Consider the following 26,192-nt stretch of genomic DNA (forward strand, 5'->3'; position numbering starts at 1 on the left):
ATCATATTACTGAAATATAATTAACTTTAGTAATTTCATTACTGAAATACTATTAATTAAAAATGGACACAAAATGTCACTAAATTGAAATTGCTGAGGTTCTCCTGTTGCTTCTGTTTTTGGTTTACAGCATGCTCAGTTGCCTGAAGTCTCACACAGAAGCTTAGGTGTGCATGCAAGCTAAGTTGCTTCAGTCGTGTCCAACTCTTTGCGACCCTATGGATTGCAGCCTGCCAGACTCCTCTGTCCATGGGAGTTCCTAGGCAAGAATACTGGAATGGGTTGCCATTTCCTTCTCCATGGGCTCTTCCAGGATTGAGCCTGCATCTCTTATGTCTCCTGCATTGCCAGGTGAATTTTTTTTTTTTTTTTTTTTACCATTAGCGCCACCTGGAAGCCCAATAGACGCTTATATTCTCTTACAAAGGAAATGAGTTAAATGGCTGCAAACAGTGCGTTAATTTTAACTCAGAGCATTTACTGAGAGCCATTCCCTTCCTCCCATCAAGAAAAGAAGCAGACAACGAGGCAGTGGCAGGAGGAAGGCCAGACTCTTGGTCCCACTTCAGGGGTGACACTGGGGACCACCAGCTTCCAGCAAACATCAGCCTCCCTTCTTTGATTTCGAGTGCCGTCACACAGTCACCCGTCAAGACCAACTTCCCCGGCTCTCTGCTGGTATCTGAGACTCTGTCATTACATTTTCACTGATGAAATGTGAGTGGACGTGATGTCCAAGCAACCTGCAGACTGGCCAGTAGAAACCTCTGTTCACAATCATTCCTTTTAATGGATGGACAGAAAGATAAGGGTGGTCATTTGGATTCTTCTAACCAAGCACTAACCTTGAAAGGTTAGTGCTTCTTCCATCCCTGGACAGTTCCAGTCCTGGAAGGGCTGTGGTCAGAATCAAGAACTTCTGATCTAAGTCTCAGAATCTAGGGAACTTATTGTTATAGCTCCACAGCCTACCCTTATCATTTGGTGGCAGTTGTCAAAAGAGTTTGTGTGCCATGGACACTCTGCAGTAGAAGCCCTGAATTCGGGCAGACTGAGGGGGAAATGCACTACGATTTTATTTACTTTTTAACTGATCTACTACGTGTAGACATAGTGAGATGATCATATTAAGTCTAGTTAGCATCTGTTGCCACACTCAGTTTTCTTGTGATACGAACTTTTAAGAGCTTCCCTCTTAGCAACTTTAAAATACACAATACAGCCTTATTAACTACAGTTACCAGGCCGGTACATGATGTCTTCAGGACAGGTTTATTTTATACCTTTTATAGCTGTTAGTTTATACTTTTTGACTCCCTTCACCTATTCTGTCCCCTCCCCTCCCCCATGCCTCTGGGAATCACAATCCGATTTCTACATCTATGAGCTCATTTGTATGTTTATTTATTTAGATTCCACATATAAGGGAGATCATATGGTGTTTATCTTTTTTGTCTGACATGTCACTTAGCATAACGCCCTCAAGGTTCATCATTTGTGTTGTTGCAAATGGCAAGATTTCATTCTTTTTTATGGCTGCATAATGTTCCATTCAATACATGTGCCACATCATATCCACTTATTCATCGATGGATACTTAGGTTATCTCCATATTTTGGCTATTATAAGCAATACACATGGAAGCATATATATCTTTTCAAGTTAGTATTTTTGTTTTCTTTGGGTAAATATCCAGAAGTGGAATTACTCAGAGAAGGCAATGGCACCCCACTCCAGAACTCTTGCCTGGAAAATCCCAGGGATGGGGGCCTGGTGGGCTGCAGTCCATGGGGTCGCTAGAGTCAGACACAACTGAGCGACTTCACTTTGACTTTTCACTTTCATGCATTGGAGAAGGAAATGGCAACCCACTCCAGTGTTCTTGCCTGGAGAATCCCAGGGGCGGGGCCTGGTGGGCTGCCATCTATGGGGTCGCACAGAGTCGGACACGACTGAAGCGACTTAGCAGCAGCAGCAGTGGAATTACTGGGTGATATGGTAGTTTCTCTTTTCATTTTTTGAAGAACGTCCATACTATTCTTCATAGTGGCTGCACCGATTTACATTCCTACCAACAGTGCACAGGGCTCCCATTTCTCCACGTGCTCACCAGCACTTGTTATCTTTTATTTTCTTGGAAAGAGCCATCCTATCAGGTAGGACATGATACTCACTGTGGTTCTGTTTGCATTTCTCTGAGGATTAGTGATGTAGAGCATCTTTCCTTGCGTCTGTTGGCCATTTCTGTGTCTTCTTTGGAGAAATGTCTACTCAGATCCTGTGCCTAATTTTTAATAGAAGTGTTAGGGGTCTTTTTGCTATCTAGTTGTATGAGTTCTTTATATATTTTAGATATTAACCCATTATTGAATATATAATTTGCAACATTTTTCTCATTCAGCTGGATTCCTTTACATTTTGTTGATGTTTCCCTTTGTCTCACAGAAGCTTTGTAGTTTGATTTGTGCATGTGTGCTCTGTGACTTTAGTTGTGTCCAACTCTTTGTGACCCCGTGGACCGCAGGGTACCACGCTCCTCTGTCCATGGGCCTTTCTCAGCAAGACTACTGGAGTGAGTTGCCATGCCCTGCTCTATGGGATCTTTCTGACCCAGGGATCAAAGCTGTGTTTCCTGTGTCTCCTGAATTGCAGGTAGACTTTTTACTGCTGAGCCACCAGAGAAACCCATAGTTTGAGATAATCCCACTTATTCATTTTTGCTTTTTTCACCTACACTTTTGGTGTCAAATCCAAAAAATAATCACCAAAACTGACATCAAGGAGCTTACCACCTATTTCTCTTCTAGGAGTTTCATGGTTTCAGGTCTTACATTCAAGTCTTTAATCCATTTTTAGTTCATTTTTATTTACAGTGTAATATAGTGATCCAGTTTCATTCTTTTGCTTGTCTATCTAGTTTTCCCAACACCGTTTATTGAAGGCACTGTTCTTTCTATATATTTTTTATGGCTTTGTCATAAATTAATTGACCATATATGTGTGGGTTTATTTCTAGGCTCTGTTCTATTCCATTGATCTGTCTTTTTATGCCAATGCTATAATATTTTGATTACCATAGCTTTGTAGTACAGTTTAAAATCACAGAGTTTTCAGCTTTATTTTTCTTTCTCAGGATTGCTTTGACTATTCAAGGTCTTTTGTGGCTACTTACAAATTTTAGGATTGCTTTATCCATTTCTATGAAAAATGCCATTGGAATTTTGATAAAGATTGCAATAAATCTGTCCATTGCTTTGGATAATAAGGATATAAATATTAATTGTTCCAATCCATGAGCATGGGACATCTTTCCATTCATTTTGTCTTCTTCCGTTTCTCTCAGCAACGCCTGATAATTTTTCAGTGTACAGGTTTTTTCACACCCTTGGTTTAAATATATGTCTATATATTTTATTCTTCAATATGCAATTGTAAATGGGTTTTCTTAGCTTCTCTTCCTGATAGTTTGCTATTAGTATATAGAAATGCAACAGATTTCTATATATTGAGTTTGTAATCCTGCAATTTTACTGAATTCATTTATTAGTTCTAACAGTTTTTTTTTTTGATGGAGTCTCTACAGTGTTTTGTATTTGGAATCACATCATTTGCAAATAGCGATAGTTTTACTTCTTCCTTTCATATTTGGGTACTTTTTATTTCTTTTTCGGAGAAGGCAATGGCACCCCACTCCAGTATTCTTGCCTGGAAAATCCCATGGATGGAGGAGACTGGAAGGCTGCAGTCCATGGGGTCGCTGAGGGTTGAACATGACTGAGCGACTTCACTTTCACTTTTCACTTTCATGCATTAGAGAAGGAAATGGCAACCCACTCCAGTGTTCTTGCCTGGAGAATCCCAGGGACGGAGGAGCCTGGTGGGCTGCCGTCTATGGCGTCGCAGAGTCGGACACAACTGAAGTGACTTAGCAATAGCAATATTTCTTTTTCTTGCCAAATTGATCCAAGACTTTCAATAATATTTTTATTAAAAGTGGTGAGGGGAGCATCCTTGTCTTGTTCCTGATCTTAGAAGAAAGTTCTCAGTTTTAGCCTTGAGTCTGATGTTATCTGTGGGCATGTCACAGATGACCTTTTTTATACTGAGGTACATTCCCACTATACCAACTATGTTGAGAGTTTTTATCATAAATGGATGCTGAATTTTGTCAAATGCCTTTCTTTGCCTCTGTTAAGATGACTGTATGATTTTTATCCTTCAGATTGTTACTGTGGTACATCAGATTAATTGATCTGCTGATGCTGAACCATCCTTGCATCCCTGGAATAATCCCACATGATCATTGTGTATGGTCATTTTAATGGATTGTGGTATTTGGTTTGCTAATGCTTTATTGAGAATTTTTTACATCTACATTAATCAGGGATATTGGTCTATAATTTTCTTTTCTTGTGGTGTCCCTTTCTGAGTTTGGAGTCAGGGTAATGTTAGCCTCATACAATGAGTTTAGAAGTGTTCCTTCCTTTTTGTGCTTTTTGGAACAATTTGAGAAAGAGTGGTATAATTCTCTAAATGTTCGATAGAATTTCCCAGTGAAGCTAGCTGGTCCTGAACTTTTGTTTGTTGGATCCCCTACAGTTTTAAATAGTAGCCTTAGGTCAAACATCTGAGAAGGTGACTGTGTGCAGAACAAATAAGGACCAGTGTGCTATGCCCCAGTCTGGAACAGACCACACCCCTCTATGGGAATGACCACAGCCAGCCTTTCAGACTTTCTTGACCCTTGGCCATCCACATTCAGCTTGGAAATGGCTCTACAGCTTTATTCTGCTCTGGAACAAGGCTCTAGACTCAACCTCTCTCAACTCACCAGACTCATTGGTCCTGCTGAACTTGCAACATCCAGAGTATGATTTCCAAGAATTATCTGACACCAAATAGATACACATATAGTCTAACTTGTAATCTCTAATCATGCACCCTAACTTCTAGTCTCTGTTTCTCAAGAGTAAAGGAAACCCCTCAACACTATTTCTACCTTGCTCCTCAGACGGCAGCTTGGGTGAAGGATGGCATCCTCCTGATGGTGGAGGATGCTGGTCTCAGCAAAGCGCCCGAGAGTGGAGGAACACTCTCCTCACCTCGGGGACATGCAAGGGGCTACTACTGCTCCCTTGGTAGCAGTGACAAAGGCCAAGAAAAGAAGGGGCTCTGAGGACCTCAGAGGACTGGTACCATACGGTAACATCACTTACAGTTCCATTGGAAAGGGTGCTCTTCCACAGGAGGCTGCAAAGCCTCAATCCAACACTGCTTAATCAAACAATCCACATCACTGTGACTCATCAGAAACATTCAAATGCAGCTCTGCTCCCACCCACCTCTGCCCCAGGAACAACCCCCCTCCTCCTGGACAAAGACCTTGTCACAGAACAGGCTGGGCTGGGTGGTTGCATTGGTGTCTGGCAGGCATTTGGAAAGGCGGCCGCGGGCATGGCTGCCAGGTCCCCTGAATCCCCGACCTACACGCGTAGATCAAGGAGAGGGGGGCAGCAACAAATTTCCCAAAGCTGTCCACAGAAGTGTTGGACATCATTTCTTATTCTGAAATTCTGTCTCCTTTCCCCTTTCCAGTGAGAGATTCAATATTCAAAATCTTAGCCTAAAACTTCAGAGTGCTGGGCAATTGGGATATTCAGCACCAATAACTTTATTTTTCTATATTTGTGTGTAACCTGACTCTGCTTACATTGTTTGTTTCTAGTAACACAATGAACCAGAAATTGACTTTCAGCAGCTGTAGTTCTGAACGCGATACACATGCACTCAGCAGGCATGTGTGAGGTCCCTCCTCTGGGTTCTGGGCACTGGCCTAGCTGCTAGGGACAGGGTCATGAAAATGTAATAATAATAATGATAAATGGCTCCTGCCTTCAGCGAGCTTAAAATCCTTTCCTCATTTTTTGCTGCAAGTAACTCTAATGTTGCAACAAAACCAGGATATGATGGCTATGAAGATCAGAAGTCAGTCTCTAAAAGCAGCAGCAGAGGTGATTTTTGGCACAGCCGAATCAGCTGAGATGACTCTGAAGAGAGGGTTAGACACCACATGTTGTTAGAGTCATAAAATGCATTTAGAAAAACAAAGACAGCTCTCCTTGGTGACAAAAAGACTGCACGGTTCATATGTGCCCTCAGCTTCATTTGCACAGATTTCAACCTCCATCCCCATAAATTAATACCTGGAAGCCAGATACCTAAGGTGCAGTGTGTACTGAAGGAGAACCAGTAAACACCTGACTCAACGGAAGCTGAATGGAGGGATATCACACCTGCTTGGTAGTATTTAAATTTTATTCCATGAGTTGTTTAGAAACTGTTCCAGGTCCCATTATGGTGGTGTGTATGGAGGAGGGCCTATGTCATCTGTGATGAAGATGCAAACACGAAATCTGCCAGCCTCTACTCAACACAGAGCATTCAACTCACCCCAAGACAGAGATGGAAAGGAAATTCAAAGGAAGGTGAAAATCATATTTTTTTCTGTAAATAACTGAATTTTCAAAGAAACAAACTCCATAACCACTGCATTTATGACTTGCCTTCACTTTTGTTATAAAGCTAGAAAATCATCCAGATAATATAAGATAGAAATCTAACATGCTAAAAGAAACAATATCAAAAACAAATCACTTAGGAAACATCATTAAAAATGTATTCTTATAGTTCAACCAAATACTCTGATCAAGATAGATACTCACAGATACCTATCTATATCTGTGTTGTATGTTTTTCTCAAGCCAAGGAAGCAAAACATTCCTTTCTTACCTTTTAACTTTTCTTGGCTTTTCTGCCTCTCTTTATGTTCAAGCAGCAGTTACTGTCCAAGTTTATCAGATTATCTCAGTCTGATGCTAGGTGCCAAGATTCCTGATCGGTGCCTCCTGAAAGCTGGTCTCAGCATCTCCTCCAAAAGGAGGTCCCAGGCTCACTGGGTCACCCAGCAGGAAGCATCACAAGTAAGCATTAGGCTTTACTGGAGACTGTCCTTCAAGAGTTATACTTATGATGTAATTATAGACTCACAATGTGTCTTCTGGGGCAGCAAACATTCTTCACCAGGTAAATATGGGCATCACTCTGACCATGAGATGAAAAGAAAGCTCTGGTCCTTCTCATCCCAGACTGAGGGTCAGAAGCAGGAAGGCATTTGTTCAGTGTGCTTCCAACCTAGAGTCACTGCAAACTGCCCTGAACATACCTGCGTGACACACACACACACACACACACACACACACACACACACACACGGATAATCGGGAGCACCTGGCCGTGCCTCTGCGGGCAGCACGTCCTCCCATGCCCCCATGGACCATCTCACAGACTGAATCTCCCTGTGCAGACCCTGTCCTCTGTGGGTGTCTCTAGGCCAGACTCCACCTCTCCACCCAGGAACCAGGGTCCAGGGCCTTGGTTCTCAGCACAGAGCTTCATCTGGGAGCTCATTACAAGTCACAGCCCTAGTCCCTGGCCCCCTGAATCAGAACTTTTACAAGACCCCATGATGCCCCATGTCTCTCCTGAACACAGGGTCCCCCAAGTGTCCGGTGGCCCTCTGGTCTCCCATGGCAGTGCCCCGGGGGAATTCTGCCCAGAGAGGGGCTTGGGCAGGGACGGGAGACAGAGGGAGACTGCTGTGTGAAGCAGCTGGCAGTCCTTCTTTGTCTTTTTTATTTTCTTCACATTCACTATTCTTATTCTATGAGTTAAGATTCAGCCTTTGGGAAGATACGGTACATATACACAACATATACTACTCAGTCATAAAGGAGAATGAAATTGTTAGGTAGATAGAATAGGGAAAAGGAGTCCAAAATGGCAGTGGCTAAAAGACAAAGAAGGGAAAAGCCCGCGAAAATAGAACAAAAGAAGGTCCGAGGACCGGAGTGAGGACCTCAGGTAAAACAAACAACACTCCTGGCTGGCCCGATTTACATAGGACAGGCCCAGGGAGAGATAAACATATAAAAAGAGGAGCCAAAGCTAGCTCTCTCTCTCTCCCCCGTGTGCTGGGGCACTCTTCTCATGTCTTTGGATCAACGTGCCCTCACGCCTCGAAGATGGATTTTTCTGCTATCTTCTAAATAAAATAGAGCTGTAACACTGAGCTGTAACACTGATTTGTGTAACAGCTATAACATGGTGCATTCGAGACCTGAGAGCTATAACACGGTCTATCCAAGACACGCCGAGGGGGCTTTAATGCCCATCACTCCAAATCTTTGTTGTGATGAGACAAAGAACCGAGGAACATACACTCGAGTGACAAAATCATGCCATTTGCAGCAGCGTGGATGCAACTAGAGACTACTCCTGACTGAAGTGACACAGAGAAAGACAAATACCATATCAGTTATATGTGGAACTTAAAATGTTACACAAACGAACTTATCTACAAAACAGATTCCCAGACACAGAAAACAGACTTGTGGTTGCCCAGGGAAAAAGGGTGGTGGAGGGACGAATCGGGAGATTGGGATGAGCAGATGCAAGCTATTATACACAGTATGGATGAGCAACGAGCTCCTACTGTATAGCACAGGGAGCTGTATTCAATATCCTGGGATAAACCATAATGGAAAAGAGTATACTTAATATGTAGGTATAACTGAGTCACATAGGCTTCCCTTGTGGCTCAGATGGTAAAGAGTCCGCTCTCAATGCAGGGGATCTGGGTTTGATCCCTGGGTCAGGAAGATTCCCTGGAGGAGGGCATGACAACCCACTCCTGTATTTTTGCCTGGAGAATCCCATGGACAGAGAAACCTGGTGGGCTACAGTCCATGGGGTCGCACAGTCAGACACGACTAAGTGACTAACACACATGACTGAATCACTGCTATACAGTGGAAATTAACATAACATTGTAAATTAACTATATTTCAGTAAAATTTTAAAAGGATTCAGACTCTAGAAAGCAAATCATTACATACATTGCTAACATTGCTAATACATACATATTGTGCACTGTTTATGAACATATAATCATTGACTGCATTTTATTAACATATAAAAGCTTCAAAAGGGCTGTTACCCTCTAGGGAGGAAGGGGGCTCTGTTCTAAAGGGAGTTTCATCTACATCCAAAACAGTGAGGCCAGAAAGGAATCTGGAAGTGGGGCGCCCGGGAGGAGTGAGGTGGTGGGGTTTGGGACGTCCTCTGAAGGCAGCAGGTGGGGATCTGAGCTGGACTGCAGACGGAGTAAGGAGAACAGAGGAAGTAAAGGGGCCCCAAGCTTCGGGGTTCAGCCACCGTGACAACGCAGCGGCCTTTCCCAACACAGGGAAGGGCTTGGAGGGACCAGGGTCTGCTTCTCTCTGCTGTCTGGTCTCAGAAGTGACTCGAATCCCTCCCACTCCACCAACCCCTGTGAAGACAGCTGTGGTTCTGCAGTTTTGTGCTTGTCCACCCAGGAGCAGCAGAGGCTCACAAAAGAAATGCAGAAATTAGGGGGAAAGCAGATACACATATTTTAAGGGAAATAAGGAAAATCAGAATTTTGAAAGGAACTTTTTTTACTTCTCATTCCTACAGACATTAAATCCTCAGCCAAAGGGTAGAAATCCATGTTTCTTCTTCCCACTATGAGAACTAAGTACTGGCCTGAGGCCCTTCAATCAACCTTTCAGGCTCCAGTTGGAGGATATTTTCCCCATTCTAAGAATCCAGTACTTTGAAAAAAAAATTCCTTGAGGCTTTAAAAACAGAACCTTCCTCTGACAGTTTCCAGATTTGCACTGGAGAGCATGCAACATAAAAACTACTTTGAATGGGCAAATAGGTATGCAAAGCAGCTTTGGATCATTTTTCTAAATTACATTTTTGGATCTGTGTCCTTCCCACTGTTTGAGAGAAGCTTCCTATCCAAGACACTGGATTAGAAATGAAAGCCTAAGTGGCTACAATGACTGTGATTTGTTGCTGACGGCACTACCCTTTGGAGAAACCACGCGGTAACATATGTTGTCTTGAAAGCCATAAAACTCTCACTCTCTGATTCCCTAATACCTTCGCAAGTCCCTTTTAGAATGAAAATCCCCCAAATGAAAATGGGCTTTTGAGCCGGAGAGGACCCTCTCATTTCTTATAGTTCCCGAGGGAAAAAAGGAACAAGGAGCCGAGCCGTCGCCCAGCCCGGTGAGTGTCAGCTACGGATGCCCCCCTGTGCCTGCTGTGTGTTCAGCCTCACTTAACCCTCTCAGGAGCCCTGAGGTGGAGGTGACAAACCGCTGTGCACACGGGGGAGGTGAGCCTGAAGGTCGCGGAACTGTGTGTGCCAAAGTCAGAATCCAGAAGCGAAAGCCAGGAATTTCCCTCTTCCTGGACGATCACACCACCTTTAAAAAATTGAGACCATTGTTGTACTAGAGCAAACTGTAAATGATGCTAGAGCAAGAAAAGTGAAAAAGCACAACTCTGTCTCTCAGAGCTGCCTGTAGGCACCAGGGGCTCAAGCGAGTACATGAAGTGACACGCGCCAAGTTGGGCTCTCAGTCTTTCACGTGACTCCCCTCTGCTTTGAAAACTTTTTCATATGCTGATTATTTATAATTCTGAACACAGAACACTTTCGAAACACGCTACACTGTTAAATCTCTCTTCAAAATGAATTTACAACAAAAATTAGTGCTACATCCCAAACGAGGCTTATCACTCAGGATGTATTTTTCTCCTCTTGATTTTATGAATGCTCGATAAAACAGCAACTTTCAGCTGGGAGTTTCAGCAGGACTCACTATACCTGTACAAATACTGCCCTCCTGTGGCAGATCTGACTCCACACACACTTCGGGGAGCCAGCTCTTAACACAACTTGGGATGGGATTTTTATCAGGCCTGGGCAAGCTGGGGAGACATACAGGATATTGGAAAAGTATGGGATTCTCGGCACTACATTACGGAATTTGCTCTACAGCTAAGTTTTTAATAAGTTTTCCTGAAAGTTTCACATTACTGAAGGGCACCTTTTCAACTTCTGGGCTCCTAAGGGCAGGACTGTAATATGGCAGCCACCTCCATTCAGGCCAACAGTGACATTTCAACCTGGACCGAGAGCTCATTCAGGCTTTGGATGGAGAATCACTTCGGAACACAGTGAGGGTCTCCAAGGGACCCTGAGGATGGTGGAGGATTTCTGTAACTGCCCAAACAGGGGAAACGGCCCCAGAGGAATTTTTTTTTTTTAATTGAAGCAATGCTTTTTAAAAGAAAGTGAAAGTGAAGTCGCTCAGTCGTGTCCCACTCTTTTCAACCCGTGGACTGTAGCCTACCAGGCTCCTCCCTCCATGGGATTCTCCAGGCAAGAGTACTGGAGTGGGTTGCCATTTCCTTCTCCAGGGGATCTTCCCGACCCAGGGAATGAACCTGGGTCTCCTGCATTCCAGGCAGACGCTTTAACCTCTGAGCCACCAGGTCATTCCCAAAAAGATTTTATAACTTAATGGTATCTGGTATGGCTCAAGCTGACACATTATTTTTTCTTCTGAACTTTTTATTTTATATTGGGTTACACCTGATTAACAGTGTCATGACAGTTTCAGGTGAACAGTAAAGGGACTTACCACACATACATGTATCCACTCTCCCCCAGACTCCTCTCTCATGCAGGCTGCCACATAACACTGAGTAGAGTTTCTTGTTCTATACAGTAGGTCCTTGTTGGTTACCCATTTTAAATATAGCAGTGTGTACATGTCCTTCCCAAACTCCCTAACTATCCCTCCCCGCAGCAACCATAAGTTCGTTTTATAAGTCTGTGAGTCTCTTTCTGTTTTGTAAGTAAATTCATTTGTATCATTTTAGACTCATCAAATTTACAGCATTTAAATGAAGGCCCACAGGGTTGCAAAGAGTCAGACATGACTGAGCGACTGAACTGAACTGAGGGGCTCATACATGGCCATCACCGAAGTTCATTTTGCAATCTGCCCAAAGTCACAGAGTTAAAACCAAAACCAGGATTGGAACTCAGGTCCCTGTCCTCCTACACCAGAGCGTTATGTGCCACCTTAGCAGACGCTGCAGCGTTCCTGCATGCGTGGCATTTCTGTGCACTGAACTACAAGTAAGGCCGAGTGCCTTGTTCCATCAACATGCAGAGTTCATCCTGCTATATGTGGAAAGAGCAGGAAAAGAGCAGAGGATACAGACAGAGACCCCGGGGCCATTCCTACCTCGACACTAGTCACATGCAGTGGACACCGGCCACATCCCCCCCATGTGTCTCGGGGGCTAGATCTGTGGGGTTCCACAGAGGCACAGAGAAGGCCAGTTTCCCTGAAAACATCAAATCCAGGAAAACTGCGTGAAATTATTTGTGAGCTGGTTATACCCACTCTGATTCAAGGATCCTTGATTAAGAAAATGAAGATAGATCTTGGAACACAGTAACTATTAGTTTACATGAAATTAATCTTTCTAGGAAAGACCTGATTACTTTGGCCATTCACATATGTTAGGATACTTTTTAAAATGCAGATCTAATCTCTTCCAGCTCTTCGGGTTACAGATATAAGAAACCAGTTGCATATTCTCAAGTAAAAATGAACAATAACATCTGGAAGTTTTCTAATAAAGCTCCCATCCAGTTTACTCACAATTTCAAAATGCTTCCTTAAAGGTATTAGTCGAGCTCTATACTTGCTAACCCTTACAAGGATGCTGCAGGCTGGATGGTGTTACGCCCATCACACAGATGGGTAAACAGAGGCAGAGAGGCCCCTCTGCTGCCAAGAAATGAAGGGTCAGCTCCACACCCTGAGGGTTCTGCCTGTGCTCAGCTAGGAGTCAAGAGCTTGGGGGAAATTTCTAAAAATGGGAGCTTCACCAACATGCTTGATTGAGAACGTAATCTCAAACACAGACAAGATATCACAGACATAAAAATACAAATATGAACACACAACATATTGATAAACATAAACAGACATCAACAGATTTGATCAGCCACTAGGCTTCTGGAAGCTGGAAATTTTTGCCTCTGGATAAGGAAGGCTGCTCTTATTTTATAGTGATGTGGGGAGGATGAACGGAGATCGTAGAAGTAAGTGCAGGCCTGGCAGGCAGGCGGGTGGTGGCAGCTGTGAGTATCATCCTCTTTGACCAGCATCATTTTAGTAAGTGCTGTCTTGCCCTAGGGCTTCAAACCCAGTAAACTCTTATTTCCAGGCCAATAATTAATCTGCCACATTACAGAAATTCAGTTGTTGACTTTGATTTCTAGTAAAAAGTCACCTGTAATTAAAAAAAAAAAAACCCATCCTAGAGACCATCCATATATGTATAAAACACTCTTCCCGCTTCCCTTAAACTACTCTGTGTAACCACCTCAACCTGCAACACAATAATGTTGAGTCTTCACAGCTAAGAATGTGGCCCATCTTTCTATTTGCACAACTCTACTTTTGTGTGTGTGGGCTTCCTGGGTGGTGCTAGTGGTAAAGAACCTGCTGTCAACACAGGAGATGTGGGTTCGATCCTTGGGCTGATCCCCTGGAGGAGGGCATGGCAACTCACTCCAGTATTCTTGCCTGGCGAATCCCATGGACAGAGGAGCCTGGCAGGCTACAGTCCGTGGGGCTGCAAAGAGTCGGATATGACTGAAGCGACTTAGCATGCATACACTCTTGTGTGTATTTGTAGGATTTTATGATTTTCCTCATAAATGCTTTGGATATTTCCAATGAACTTTTTGCCTAGGTCTGTTTACCTATCTATCAATCTATTTATCACTGTATCTATCTATCGGGTCTTCCCTAGTGGCTTAGATGGTAAAGAATCTGCTGCAATGTGGGAGCCCCAAGTTTGATCCCTGGGTCTGGAAGATCCCCTGGTGGAGGAAATGGCTACCCACTCCAGCATTCTTGCCTGGAGAATTCCATGGACAGAGGAGACTGGGTGGGCTATAGTCTATGGGGGGGGGGTCACAAAGAGTCAGACACAACTGAGCAACTAACACATCGATCTATCTCCCTACCTATGTCATGCATGTGTTCTTGTGCTGCATTAGTCAGAACAAAAAAATTGCATACAAATTAACAATGTCTACTACAAATTTATGCTATTGATACCATCCATTGCTGTAGAAAAAGTAATACTTGGCATGTAATAATGACCAAAGAGGTACGAGTGGGTCCAGCCCTTCAGGGTAGTTCAATAGGTCTCCTACAGAAACAAGGTAGTTTGCAGAGTGCATGAAACATTAGATGACATTTTCCAACAATCTGGGGCCAAAACTGAGACAGATGAAAGTCTTACATTCTAATGAAGCCGTGGATGTTTTAAACCATTCTCAGTGAATTTAAAGGCTTCCCATGTGGCTTAGTAGTAAAGAACCTCCTGCAATGCAGATGTGGGTTTGATATCTGGGCCTGGAAGATGCCCTGGAGAAGGAAATGGCAACCCACTCCAGTATTTCTGCCTGGGAAATCCCATGTGTCCATGGGAGCCTGGTATGCAACAGACTATGGGGTTGCAGAAAGTTGAACATGGCTTAGCAAGTAAAGAGCAGCAGTGGATTTAAGTCTGTTTTATGGCAAAGTAGCAGCATTGGTGGTGTGGTTGCGGCAGGGAAAGCCTTGCTCAAGATTAGACAGTCGAAGAAGAGCTGTTCTTAAAGGTCATTACATAACTGCATTCAGGCTGATTTGGGGTCAGATGAGAATAATGGTTACAGGCATTTTTATGGATGAGCGGCGGCCACTCTGGGTTCGAGCCCAGGCTGTGTTCCCACCATGAGTTAAATCCTTCTTCTTACTGGAAACCAGTAAGATTTGGTTGTCAGGAAAGTTGAGAGCTGATTTTCACAGCCTTAAAATATAGGGTTTAAAGGGGAAACAGCTTCAAGCCCTGGATATCAAACTCCTATGTTTTAAAGAGATGTGTGAGAAATTGAGAACATGCAGATGCCTTTAGATAACTGTCACGAGGATTAACACATTTACTTAAATTAAAAATATGACTTTTTTTTAATCCAAAGTAAATGTGACTTGGATTTTCAGTTGGACAATAAGGGCCCATTTCACTAATTAGTTAATGTAGCAGATGGTCTCAATAAATTACATGGACCAAATCTATATAGCTAAGATCCTGACAAAAATAGACAAAGTTTGGGATGAGATGTTTTGAAGTGACTAAAAAGTGCTGTTTTGGCAAAAGTGAGTAACAACTGACAATATCAATTTCCTCAAAACTTACTGATGATATAGATTTAGAAAGTGCTTGTGGCATCTATGACCACAGTCTCAATTCTTTTCTTTTTTGGTAGATGAATATTAACTAATCTTTGGCCAACCAACATATACATGTATCAAATCATTATGCTGTGCACCTAAAACTAATATAATGTTATAGGTCAATCATATCTCAGGTTTTAAAAAGTAACCTTTGCTATTCCTTAGCCCAGGTCAACACGTTAGTAAAATCAGTAGCTACTACACATGTAATTCTAACCTCAGGCTTCTGAAAAATATAACACGAATGAAAACCAGAGTATGATGTCAAATTGGTCATTTTGACTTACTTAAATTTTCTAAAAATAATTTATACAATTTCAGTAACCATATCATACTGAATTATAATACTCCTTTACATGTATATAATACTTTATAATTAAAATTTTCCATATATGCTATTTAATTTATACATATATGTTCCTTTAGGAGGATACCTTCAAACATTATATTTTAAAAAAAGAAAGTGCCTCTGAGAAATGAGTGTAATTATTATTTGAGAAATCTTGATAAAGTATTTTTTTTTTCTTATATCTCCCATGAGTCAATAACTCTAGTATTACTGAGTAACAAATCCCTGACAGATCAAATGGCTTCTAAATCTTGGTTACTGACTAATTCAAAAGAGAACCTAGTCAGGCACAGACAAAAGATCAATCGAAATAATAGTTTATGATAGATCACTATGGGATTCCCAGGTGTTGCTGGTGGTAAGACCCTGCCTGCTAATGCAGGAGACATATGAGACACCAGTTAGATTATAGGATTGTGAAGAATTGGACAAAACTGAAGTGAGTCAGCACGCATCCACACCTATGGGATTAACCAGAAGGACTTCAAAGAATTGAAGGACTGTTATAACAGGAAAGTTTTCCATCCTCTAATAATTATTTAGTATTTATTATTTATTTTATCAGAGAAGGCAATGGCACCTCCACTCCAGTACTCTTGCCTGTTTTTATATATTATATAGTATTATAAATAAATACTAATATTTATTGGTATTATATTTAGTAAAATATTTCCTCAGGATTTGAATCAATAAAAATGGAAAGAGTCACAGGATTAATCTGAAGCTATTCTGCTTTTATCTATAAGTTATGCTCATTAATGGATATAAGAAATAAACTTAAAATTACCTTTCATCTTATTAAAAGATATCTTTTCAAGAAAGATTTACTTTTCATGCTTAACAATTATGTATCAGCAATTATATTTATATTGTCTTTATGTATTTGCAAAATGTAATAAGAACTCAATATAGAATATTTTCCTACTCACAGTTTTATGATCACATAAAATTTAAAAATCTAATTTAAACAGACATTTTATATCACATTTCACTTCAAGTCTTTAGAAAATACTTTTAAGAATAAAATATATATTGGATAGAATATAATTTTACATGGGGACTGGCAGGGAAGTATTAAGAAAAAGAATAATAACGCAAAATGTTTTCTTGTTATAGAAGAATTTATCTATGTGATTGTATCAAACTTTATTAGACACATTTAAAATGTCAATATTTATAGTATGCTATGAATTTTTTTCTCTTTCAAGCATTTAAAATTATGAAGAAGCTTTCTACATGCCAGTTTTGAAATGTGAGGTCACCAATGGTTTTTTAAAAATTCCTTCAGTGTATACTTGCAGAATTTAGGAAATAGGGCTCTGTGGCTCCTATCATCCATCAGCTGGCTCCTATCAACCATCAGCTGGTCCTAAGAATGAGAGGAAGTGGTTCTAGACGGTGCGACTCAGTTATTTCAACAGAGGATCCATCCCACCACGCTGTTTGGGGCGGGAGAAATGGAAACTAACACATGTGGAGACTAACACGTTCCTCATTTTCCGAATGTACCAATGGGCAACTAAAAGCAGCTATGTGAAGCTTTATGCATCTTTCTAGATTAAAAAAATCCAAGAAACAAAAACCAACGAGGCCACTTTCTAATTTTGCCGCCCGGAAGGCAGTGCGAAGCTGCCAGAAGCCCCCTGGGTGTGAGTGCTCACATCTGAAGCCCTCCCCAGTGTGGGCACAGAGGCGTCCTCCCAGCTGCCCACCCCAGGCTGCCCGAGCTGCTCGCCTGGAACATAAGCAGGCCCCAGGTCAGCTCCAGGTGCGAGCAGGAGCACACGCCACAGCCACTCTTAGCAGCTATTCAAGCCAAACACGCCAGCCTGGCCATTCCGTGAGGCAGCAACATCTGCATAATCAACTCTAATCCAAGGCCATGACCCTCAGCTAAGAACCTGAAGGTTCTAAAATAGCCCCTGATCAGTGCTCACAGATCTGAAAACAACAGTTTTTAAATTCATGACTCTTGAGTATAGATTTTTTTTTGTCTTTCCCCCCAAAACAGCTCTTTTGCTTAGAAAATTATGCAACATGAACAGATCTGAGATGATGATGCTGTTCAGTTGCTAAGTTGTGTCCGACTCTTTGAGATCCCATGGACTACAGCATGCCAGGCTTCCCTGTCCTTCACTATCTCTTGGAGTTTGCTCAAACTCATGTCCATTGAGAGTCTGTGATGCCATCCAACCACCTCATCCTCTGGCAACCCCTTCTTTTGCCTTTCATCTTTCCCAGTATCAGGGTCTTTTCCATTGAGTAGGCTCTTTGCATCAGGTGGCCAAAGGATTGGAGCTTCAGCAGCAGTCCTTTCAATGAATATTCGAGGCAATTAAGTAGGTTTTGAGAATTTATATGTTTTAAATTCAGTTTACCACTGCAGTGCTCATTGGGTATACACGAAACTCACCAAATATCCCATTCTCTACCCATAAAAGGCGAACAATAATTACACGTAACTTCATTGTGTAAAAGAGTTTCCCTTGATCTGGATGGTCGGGGACCTCCAGCCAGAGAATCACCAGGGAGCACTGGAAAATACAGCTTCCGGGCCCCACCTACCCTCCCAAATGAGGATCTCTGGGGGCATGACCCAAGAATCCAGTTGTTACACTAGATCTTAAGGTGATTCTGAACTGAACTGAAGGTGATTCTACGGTATCTTTCAGAACCACTGGGTTAGGAGAATAAATAATGCAAAAATGATACAAAAAAGTATCACATCAAAAACATTAAAATACCAAAGTTTTAAAGCAAGGACAGATATCTGCCCTTATTGAATTTAGCCAAAATGATATCCTTTTAAATACATTCTCTATAAGAGGTTTATACACACAGATGCATATTGTTTTCCTTTAAGCAGATAAGGGAAGACTCACTTGAGCTTTAAATGTCACCATTTTTCCCATTCTGTTCTCAGACATTAGTAGACTATCTGGCATCACAGGATTTTAGAAACCATTTAAAAATGATTTACTCAAAACCTTCCTGTTCTTAATGTAGAAAAATTGAGACTCAGGCTTGTCAGACATGTGCAACGTGTGGGCGATGAGAGCTAGGCTCTGGAAAAATAGGTGAGTCTGAACTTGGGCAGCTTTTAACACCAGGATTCACTGAAAGTGTGTAGCTCAGGATCCTTACCTGTAAAATGGGGTTGATAACTACCTCTTTCACCAGGTTTATAGCAGATTAAAGGAAGCTACTTTTAGCATAGCAGCTCAAACAATAGAAGCAGAGAGAAACAAGGAAGGAAGAAGCTAATGCCCAAAACAACAAATAACCTAGGAAGGTTACAATTGAACAAGAGAAGTTGAGCACAAAACAGAATAAAATAAATGAAAAAGATGAAGTGCATGAGAAAGGAAAACAGTTCTAGTTAGTCCAAGACTGAAGAAACACGGAGTACGACAGAGACAAAACCCCTGGGACCCACAGACCAGGCTTCCTTGTTATCTGGGACACTTTTGCAGAGAATCCTGCCAATCCATCAGGGCAAGACTGTCTGGATGTTTTAGGCTCTTATTCTGCTTAAAGGCATTTCTAGATTTCTTTTCATTGGCTTTGCTGGCAGTTTCATCTATCAAAAGTAGCAAGACACAGCAGAAGGACTCCAGAGAGAATTGTGAGGACCACGCAGGACAGCCCTGCCTGCAGTCCCAGCAAACTGACCTCGGAGCGTCAGGAGCCATGTGCTCAGCCACCAAAAAGAACAAAATCTGCAGCAATGTGGATGGATGCAGAGGTTATCACACCACGTGAAGTACGCCAGACGGAGAAAGACAAATACCATATGATATCACTTTGTGGAATCTAAAATATGATACAAATCAACTTATCTATGAAACAGAAACAGATTCACAGACACCCTATATTCAATATCCTGTGATAAACCATGATGGAAAAGAATATGAAAAAAATATATACGTGTGTAGCTGAATCCCTTTCTTGTACAGCAGACATTAGCACAACATTGTAAACCAACTATGCTTAAAAAATTTTTTTAAAAAGATGTCAGGTATCAGAAACCCAACCTTTATAGAGTGAAGGGAAGTTCACACAGGAAACTGAATTTGTAATTTCAAGGAATTCTGGCAGAAAAGGAAAGGATACGGGAGGCGGAAAGAGGAGGGGGACAGGGGTGGGGTAGGGGGCTCCAAGATCTTAAGTAGAGACACACATGAAGCAGAGATTTTCAAAGGACATGTGGGGTAAACACATATAGTCAGTAAAGACAGGGAACCACAAAACCACAATCAAAGCATCAGAGGATCAAGAGCAAAGAGCTAAGTGAAATAGCTCAGAAAGAGAAATATTGAAATAAGTTGCTCAGTCGTGTCCGATTCTTCGTGACCCCATGGACTGTAGCCCACCAGGCTCCTCCATCCATGGAATTTTCTAGGCAAGAGTACTGGAGTGGGTTGCCATTTCCTTCTCCAGGGGATCTTCCCAACCCAGGGATCGAACCCGGGTCTTCCACATTGCAGGGAGACGCTTTACCGTCTGAGCCACCAGGGAATCGCAATATTGTGCATTAACACATATATATGGAATCTAGAAAAAGGGTACAGATGAACCTATTTGCTGGGCAGGAACCGAGATGCAGAAATGGAGAATGGATGTGTGGACACAGAGTGGGAAGGAGGAGCTGGGACACGGAGAGCATAGCGCTGCCACACACACACTCCCAGGCTTCTCTGGTGGCTCAGCAGCAGACCCACCGCCAAGCAGAAGTGGGTGCGCTTAGGCACTCAGTCGTGTCCCACTTTTTGCCAAACAGATGTAGGTTCAATTCCTGGGCAGGGGAGATCCCCTAGAGGAGATGGCACTCCACTCCAGTATTCTTGACGGGAAAATCACAAGGATAGAGAAGCCTGGTGGGCTACAGTCCAGGGGCTCACAAGAGTCAGACGTGGCTTAGCAACTAAACAACGTGCAAGATAGCTAGCTAGCGGGAAGCTGCTATATAGCACAGGGAGCTCAGCTCGGTGCTCTGTGATTACCCACAAAGCTAAGCTAAGTTACAGTGCTCAGCTAAGTTACCCATTTAGGAGTGCATGGGAGGGAGGGATATATGTATAGCTGCTTCACTTCTGTTGCACAGCAGAAACTAACACAACGTTGTAAAATCCCAGCCTGCCAATGCAGGAAATGTAAGAGACTTGGGTTCGATCCCTGGGTCCAGAAGATCCCCTGGAGGAGGGCATGGCAACCCATTCCAGTATTCTTGCCTGGAGAATCCCATGGACAGAGGAGCCTGGTGGGCTGTGACCACAGGGTTGCAAAGAGTCGGACATGACTGAAATGACCTAGCAGGCATGCACACATGTAAAACAATACACTCCAATGCTTTTTAAAATCAATGAGCCAGGATTTGGGAGAAACGCCTGAGTTCTCTCTGGCCACAGGCTTCCACCCAACCTGCTCACTAAGCTCTCACCGGTGAACCAAAGCAGACCCAGGATCTAACCCTGGGACTCGGAGCAAGTTTCTTTATTTCTTTGTGCCCCAGCATCCCCACTGGGACCTGGGGTAATGGTTATATTGGCCCCACGGGCTCTGGAAGGTCAAGATACATGGAGGAACAGACACAGAGGTCCACATGATAGGAAGAGAAGGCTCTGGACCAACCTGCGTTCACCCTCCTCACGCCTCCTCTAATGCTCTGCGGATGGTGGACGCTTCCAAACCCAGCTGGTGGGTTAAATGCTAATGTTCCACACAACAGTTCTTTTTCTCATGCCATCTACTAGTGAAAAAATACTTGACACAGCAAAATAAACCTTTTAAATCCAACATAATAGGGTTACAAGCACTTCCTTTCTTTGTAGCTAGAAGGCATATATGACTTGAGAATTTCCAAGATGATTTTTAAGTGTCTTCATTTTTTGTTCTCTGAATTATGACTTCCCTGGTGGTTCAGATGGTAAAGAATTAGCCTGCAATGTGGGAGATCCAGGTTCAATCCATGGGTCGGGAAGATCCCCTGGAGAAGGGGAACATGAACGTGAAGTCGCTCAGTCGTGTCCGACTCTTTGCAACACCATGGACTGTAGCCTACCAGGCTCCTCTGTCCATGGGATTTTCCAGGCAATAGTACTGCAGTGGATTGACATTTCCTTCTCCAAGGGATCTTCCCAACCCAGGGATCGAACCCAGGTCTCCCACATCGTAGACAGACGCTTTACCGTCTGAGCCACCAGGGATCTTTGTGTAAATGTAACCTGTACCACACATTCAGCCATCCATCCATCCAGAGGATGTTTACTTAGCTTCAGCCTCCTGTCAGGACTATGTGGGTACCAGCAGAGAAGGCTCATGGCTTCATGTTCTGTCGGTAAATAGAACACCATCACCCAAGACCACTTAGGAATCAAGTGTAGGGTATGGGCAGGCATTTCAGGGCACACTGACACGATATGGTCCCTTTTCCCTGAAGGGATTAATATGCTTACATATATTAAGAAAAATTCCAAGACAGGCAGAGGACAAACTACTCAAACAACTCTGTACAGAACACAGAATCATATGTGTATGTAATCAATTACCTTACTATTGCTTCTTTTATTAACTTTGAAAAATCCCAGAAATTTTTTCTTCTCTTTGTCTGTCTCATCGTTGCTGAGTGAAGATTTTCTAAAGGTTTCTGAAAAAAATAGAAGTACTAAGTTATTTTCTGCATATGAAACAAGAGATTAAACACTTTAAAAATCTCAACAAATGCTTCTTTGTTTTACTCTACTCTTAGACTTTTATTTCATTCTTATAAGAGAATAAAACCATTAACTATTTCAAAAGCATTTTGAGCCACCTAAAAACCTCCAGCTGGGTTTAAGAAATTACTAAATGTTTTTACAATCTTTAGTATTAAAAAAAAAAAAAGAAATCCCAACGTTCTAGGGCAGTACTGTGCAACAGAAAAATAAAGGGATGATATAGGTAATTTTAGATTCTCTAGTAGATGCATCAAAAAAGAACCAGATGAAATTAATTTCTATATGTTTTAGTTAACCCAATAGATCTAAAATATTATCATTCCGTCACATAATCCATATAAAAGTATTAATGAGGTTTTGGTATGAAGCCTTCAAAATGCAGTGCGCGTGGCACAGCGTGTCTTGACTTGGACTGGCCGCAAGTCACGTGCCTGCCGACCACATCTGGCTGTGACCATCAGACTGGACAGCACAGCTCTCGTGACTGAGACATCTGTGCAAAACACCTGCTTTACGAATTATGAGAGTGGTGGTCAAGGATGAAGCTATATAAACTACATCAACAGCTCCCCTGCTTGGAGGGCCCACTGGTTTCCAGAACTTGGAGGGACCACGCTGGCTTACCCGGGGACATCTGAGACAGCCACATCGGCCCCCGTATGACCCACATCCCTGGATTTTCCTTCCTGTACATCAACCAGGATGTTTTCCATTTTCATTTCAGGCTCTAGGGGCCCATTTTTCTTCTATTGTGTTCTTTTATTCTTGACTTCTAAATGCTCCATCTTCTCCTTTTCCTGGAGTTTTCTTCATTGGGATTTGTCAAGCTAGAATGGGGATGCTCAGGTTCTAGGCGAGGACACCAGAGCCCAGGCAGGGAGCTGAGGATGGAGGCACGAGCTGTGGTCTCCAGGATGGGGTGGGACCACCTGCAGCAACGTCCCTGGGGGCCTCGGGCCACCGGAGACACCTACATGGGAGACTCTGGAGTGGGGCCCAGCACCCTGCACTCAAAAAGCACCCTCACCCTGGGTCAAGTGTGGCGACCGCACTTGACAGCTACGGGAGCAGCAGGTAAGGGCGCTGTGGTGTGGGCATGCTCTGGCCTCAGTACACTCATCTGCAGTAAGGGCGCTGCAGTGTGGGCGTGCTCTGGCCTCAGTATACTCATCTGCAGACTGAGCCTGGCACACTCAGTGCCACCATGGCCTCTATGACCATTATCCACTGATCTGTTGACACTTTGAAGGCCACTCCAGCCCTTGTCATCAACTCATCTGTTCTTCTCTTCCAAGACACAGATACGGCCAGAGGAGAAGACATTTAGATGATGCAGGAGAATGGAAAAATGAATTACTCCACACCACCGCCAAGTGCCGAGGGACAGGCCACCAGTCCATTGGCGGCATGGGGACTGGACTTCACAAACTCTGCCACCAAAATACCAACCCGAACCAGGTAGACATCAATGAACTGCTCATCTGCTAACCTAGAATTCCATATTCCAACTAGAGGAGGCCGACTTGGAAGTCAGTGCCCCTGTAACATGCATTAACACAATACCATCTTCACAACGAAGCAAAAACCAAGCCCCTGGGTCCCTTCAATCCGTCAGTAGCAAAGGCTCCCATTTTAATCACAAGGGTCAGGCCTCTCAGCTGCATGCAGGTGGCTCCAGCCCAGCCCATCAGCAGCCTCACACCACATGACAACCAAACCAGCAAGGAGACTGGCTTCAGCGGTGAGCATGCATCTCCCCAATACGCATGTGCACATGGGGTTCATGGTTAATTGCATCAAACCCTTTGTTAGGCACAGAGCCTATAGTAAAATATTCTGTACTACAGAGTAAAACTGTATGTGAACAAACAACAGTATGCACCAGAATGTGTGTGTTTTATTTTTTAATTGAAGGATACTTGCTTTACAGAATTGTAAATTGCTCTACAGAATTGACAGAAACCAACTAGTTTCTATCAAAGATCAACATGAATCAGTCAAAGGTTTACCCATGTCCCCTCCCACGTGAACTTCCCTCCCACCTCCCTCCCAAGCCCCCCCATCTGGGTTGTTTCTAGAACCGACTGCTCTGTGACCGGATGTGCAAAGTGCAGGATATGACACTGCCTGAGAGTTGAGGGAGCAAGAACACATCACAGGCACATGGGCTGTTACGCCAACCTCACCACCATAGACCGGGTCAAAATCGAGCCTCTCATTTCTCCCCCTGGACAGGGCAGCGGCAGGTCTCCAGCGTCAGGACGGAGGCTCTGGCTGCTTTAGCACAGCGCTGCCCCTCGGGGCCCAAGAGACTGCAGCCCCCAGCTGTCCAGCTCTGAGCTGAGGCCCAGGCAGACTGTCTAACCTGTGCCTCTGGATGGATGGGGCCTCCGGTGGGGTGTGCGACTGGCAGGCACTGGGGGAAGGATGATATGGAGAACAGAGCGGGAGCACCTGGCTCCCCTGACAGTGTTCCCACCAGCCAAAGCTCCACGTGGTACCCATTCAGGCCTGGAGAAAATACTCATTTACAAGCCTGAACCCATCGCTCTAAATGTATAACAATTTGAGTGTGGAATTTATTTTATTTTGACGTATTCTCATTTACTAAGACTTAAATATGAATACAAGTGGGGGGAGGACATACTTCATCCTCAAAGCACATAATGTTTGGAAACATCAGAATGACTTAGATGGTGATACAGGTGAGCTGAGGGATGCAAAGGGATGGAGCATGCAGCAGGGACCCCTGAGGACTGGCTCATCTGAAACATCCACTCTTCTGGGTGTGGAAACAGAACAGCCGTCAGCAAGGGGAACCAGGTCTGTGCTGCATGAAAACAACCGATTTGTAAGCGCCCATCCTCATCACAAGACCGCTGGGTACAGGGTCAAAAAAGAACAGTCGTGATAGCTCTGATCCAGCTTTTCCACGCTTGCAGCTAGATGGTATACCAACATCAAATCACTCAGAACTAATAAAGCCTTCATATATATGAGCTTTCTGTTCAAAACAACTATCTATTCATGGTGCTGCTTTTTTTTTTATTGGACTATAGTTGATTTACAATATTGTGTTAGTTTCAAGTGTAAAGCAAAATGATTTAGTTATACATATACATATGTATCTATAGGTACTTCCCTGGTGGCTCAGATGGTAAAGAGTCTGTCTACAATGTGGGAGACCTGGGTTCGATCCCTGGGTTGAGAAGATCCCCTGGAGAAGGAAATGGCAATCCACTCCAGTACTGTTGCCTGGAAAATCCCATGGACAGAGGAGCCTGGTAGGCTACAGTCCATGGGGTCGCAAAGAGTCAGACACGACTAAGCGCCTTCAGAGAGAAACATGTATATATACACACTCTTTTCAGATTGTTTTCCATTATAGGTTATTATAAATATTGACTATACTTCCCTGTGCTATCCAGTACGTCCTTGCTGTTATTTTATATACAGCAGTGTGTATATGTTAACCTTAAACTCCTAATTTATCCCTCCCCCACTTTCCTCTTTGGTAACTGTAAGTTTATGTTCTATGTTTGTGAGGCTATTTGTGCTTTGTAAATAAGTTCATTTTTATCATTTTTTTTAGGTTTCACATACAAGCGACATCATATGTTTTTCTTTATCTCCCTCACTTCACTGAGTAAGACAATCTCCAGGTTCATCCATGTTGCTGCAAATGGCATTATTTCATTCTAGTTATGGCTGAGTAATATTCCATTGTTACCATACCTTCTTTATCCACTCAAAGGCTAATGAACCTCGGGGTTGTTTCCACGTCTTGGCTACTGTAAATAGTGCTCCTATAAACCCTGGGATGCAAGCATCTTTTTGAATTAAGAGTTTTGTCTTTTCCAGATATAGTTCCAG

At 43.1% G+C, this 26,192-nt stretch overlaps 1 protein-coding gene across 1 annotated transcript in view; it reads right to left on the reverse strand.

The window, feature by feature from the left end:
* Positions 1-26,192, reverse strand: part of COBL (cordon-bleu WH2 repeat protein) — a 299,100-nt gene that overhangs the window by 151,707 nt on the left and 121,201 nt on the right. The window contains 1 exon segment of the mRNA XM_070369922.1: positions 22,152-22,249. Within this exon segment, the coding sequence (XP_070226023.1) occupies positions 22,152-22,249 (98 nt within the window).

This window comes from Bos mutus, chromosome 4 (assembly GCF_027580195.1).
Source record: "Bos mutus isolate GX-2022 chromosome 4, NWIPB_WYAK_1.1, whole genome shotgun sequence".
NCBI lineage: Eukaryota > Metazoa > Chordata > Mammalia > Artiodactyla > Bovidae > Bos > Bos mutus.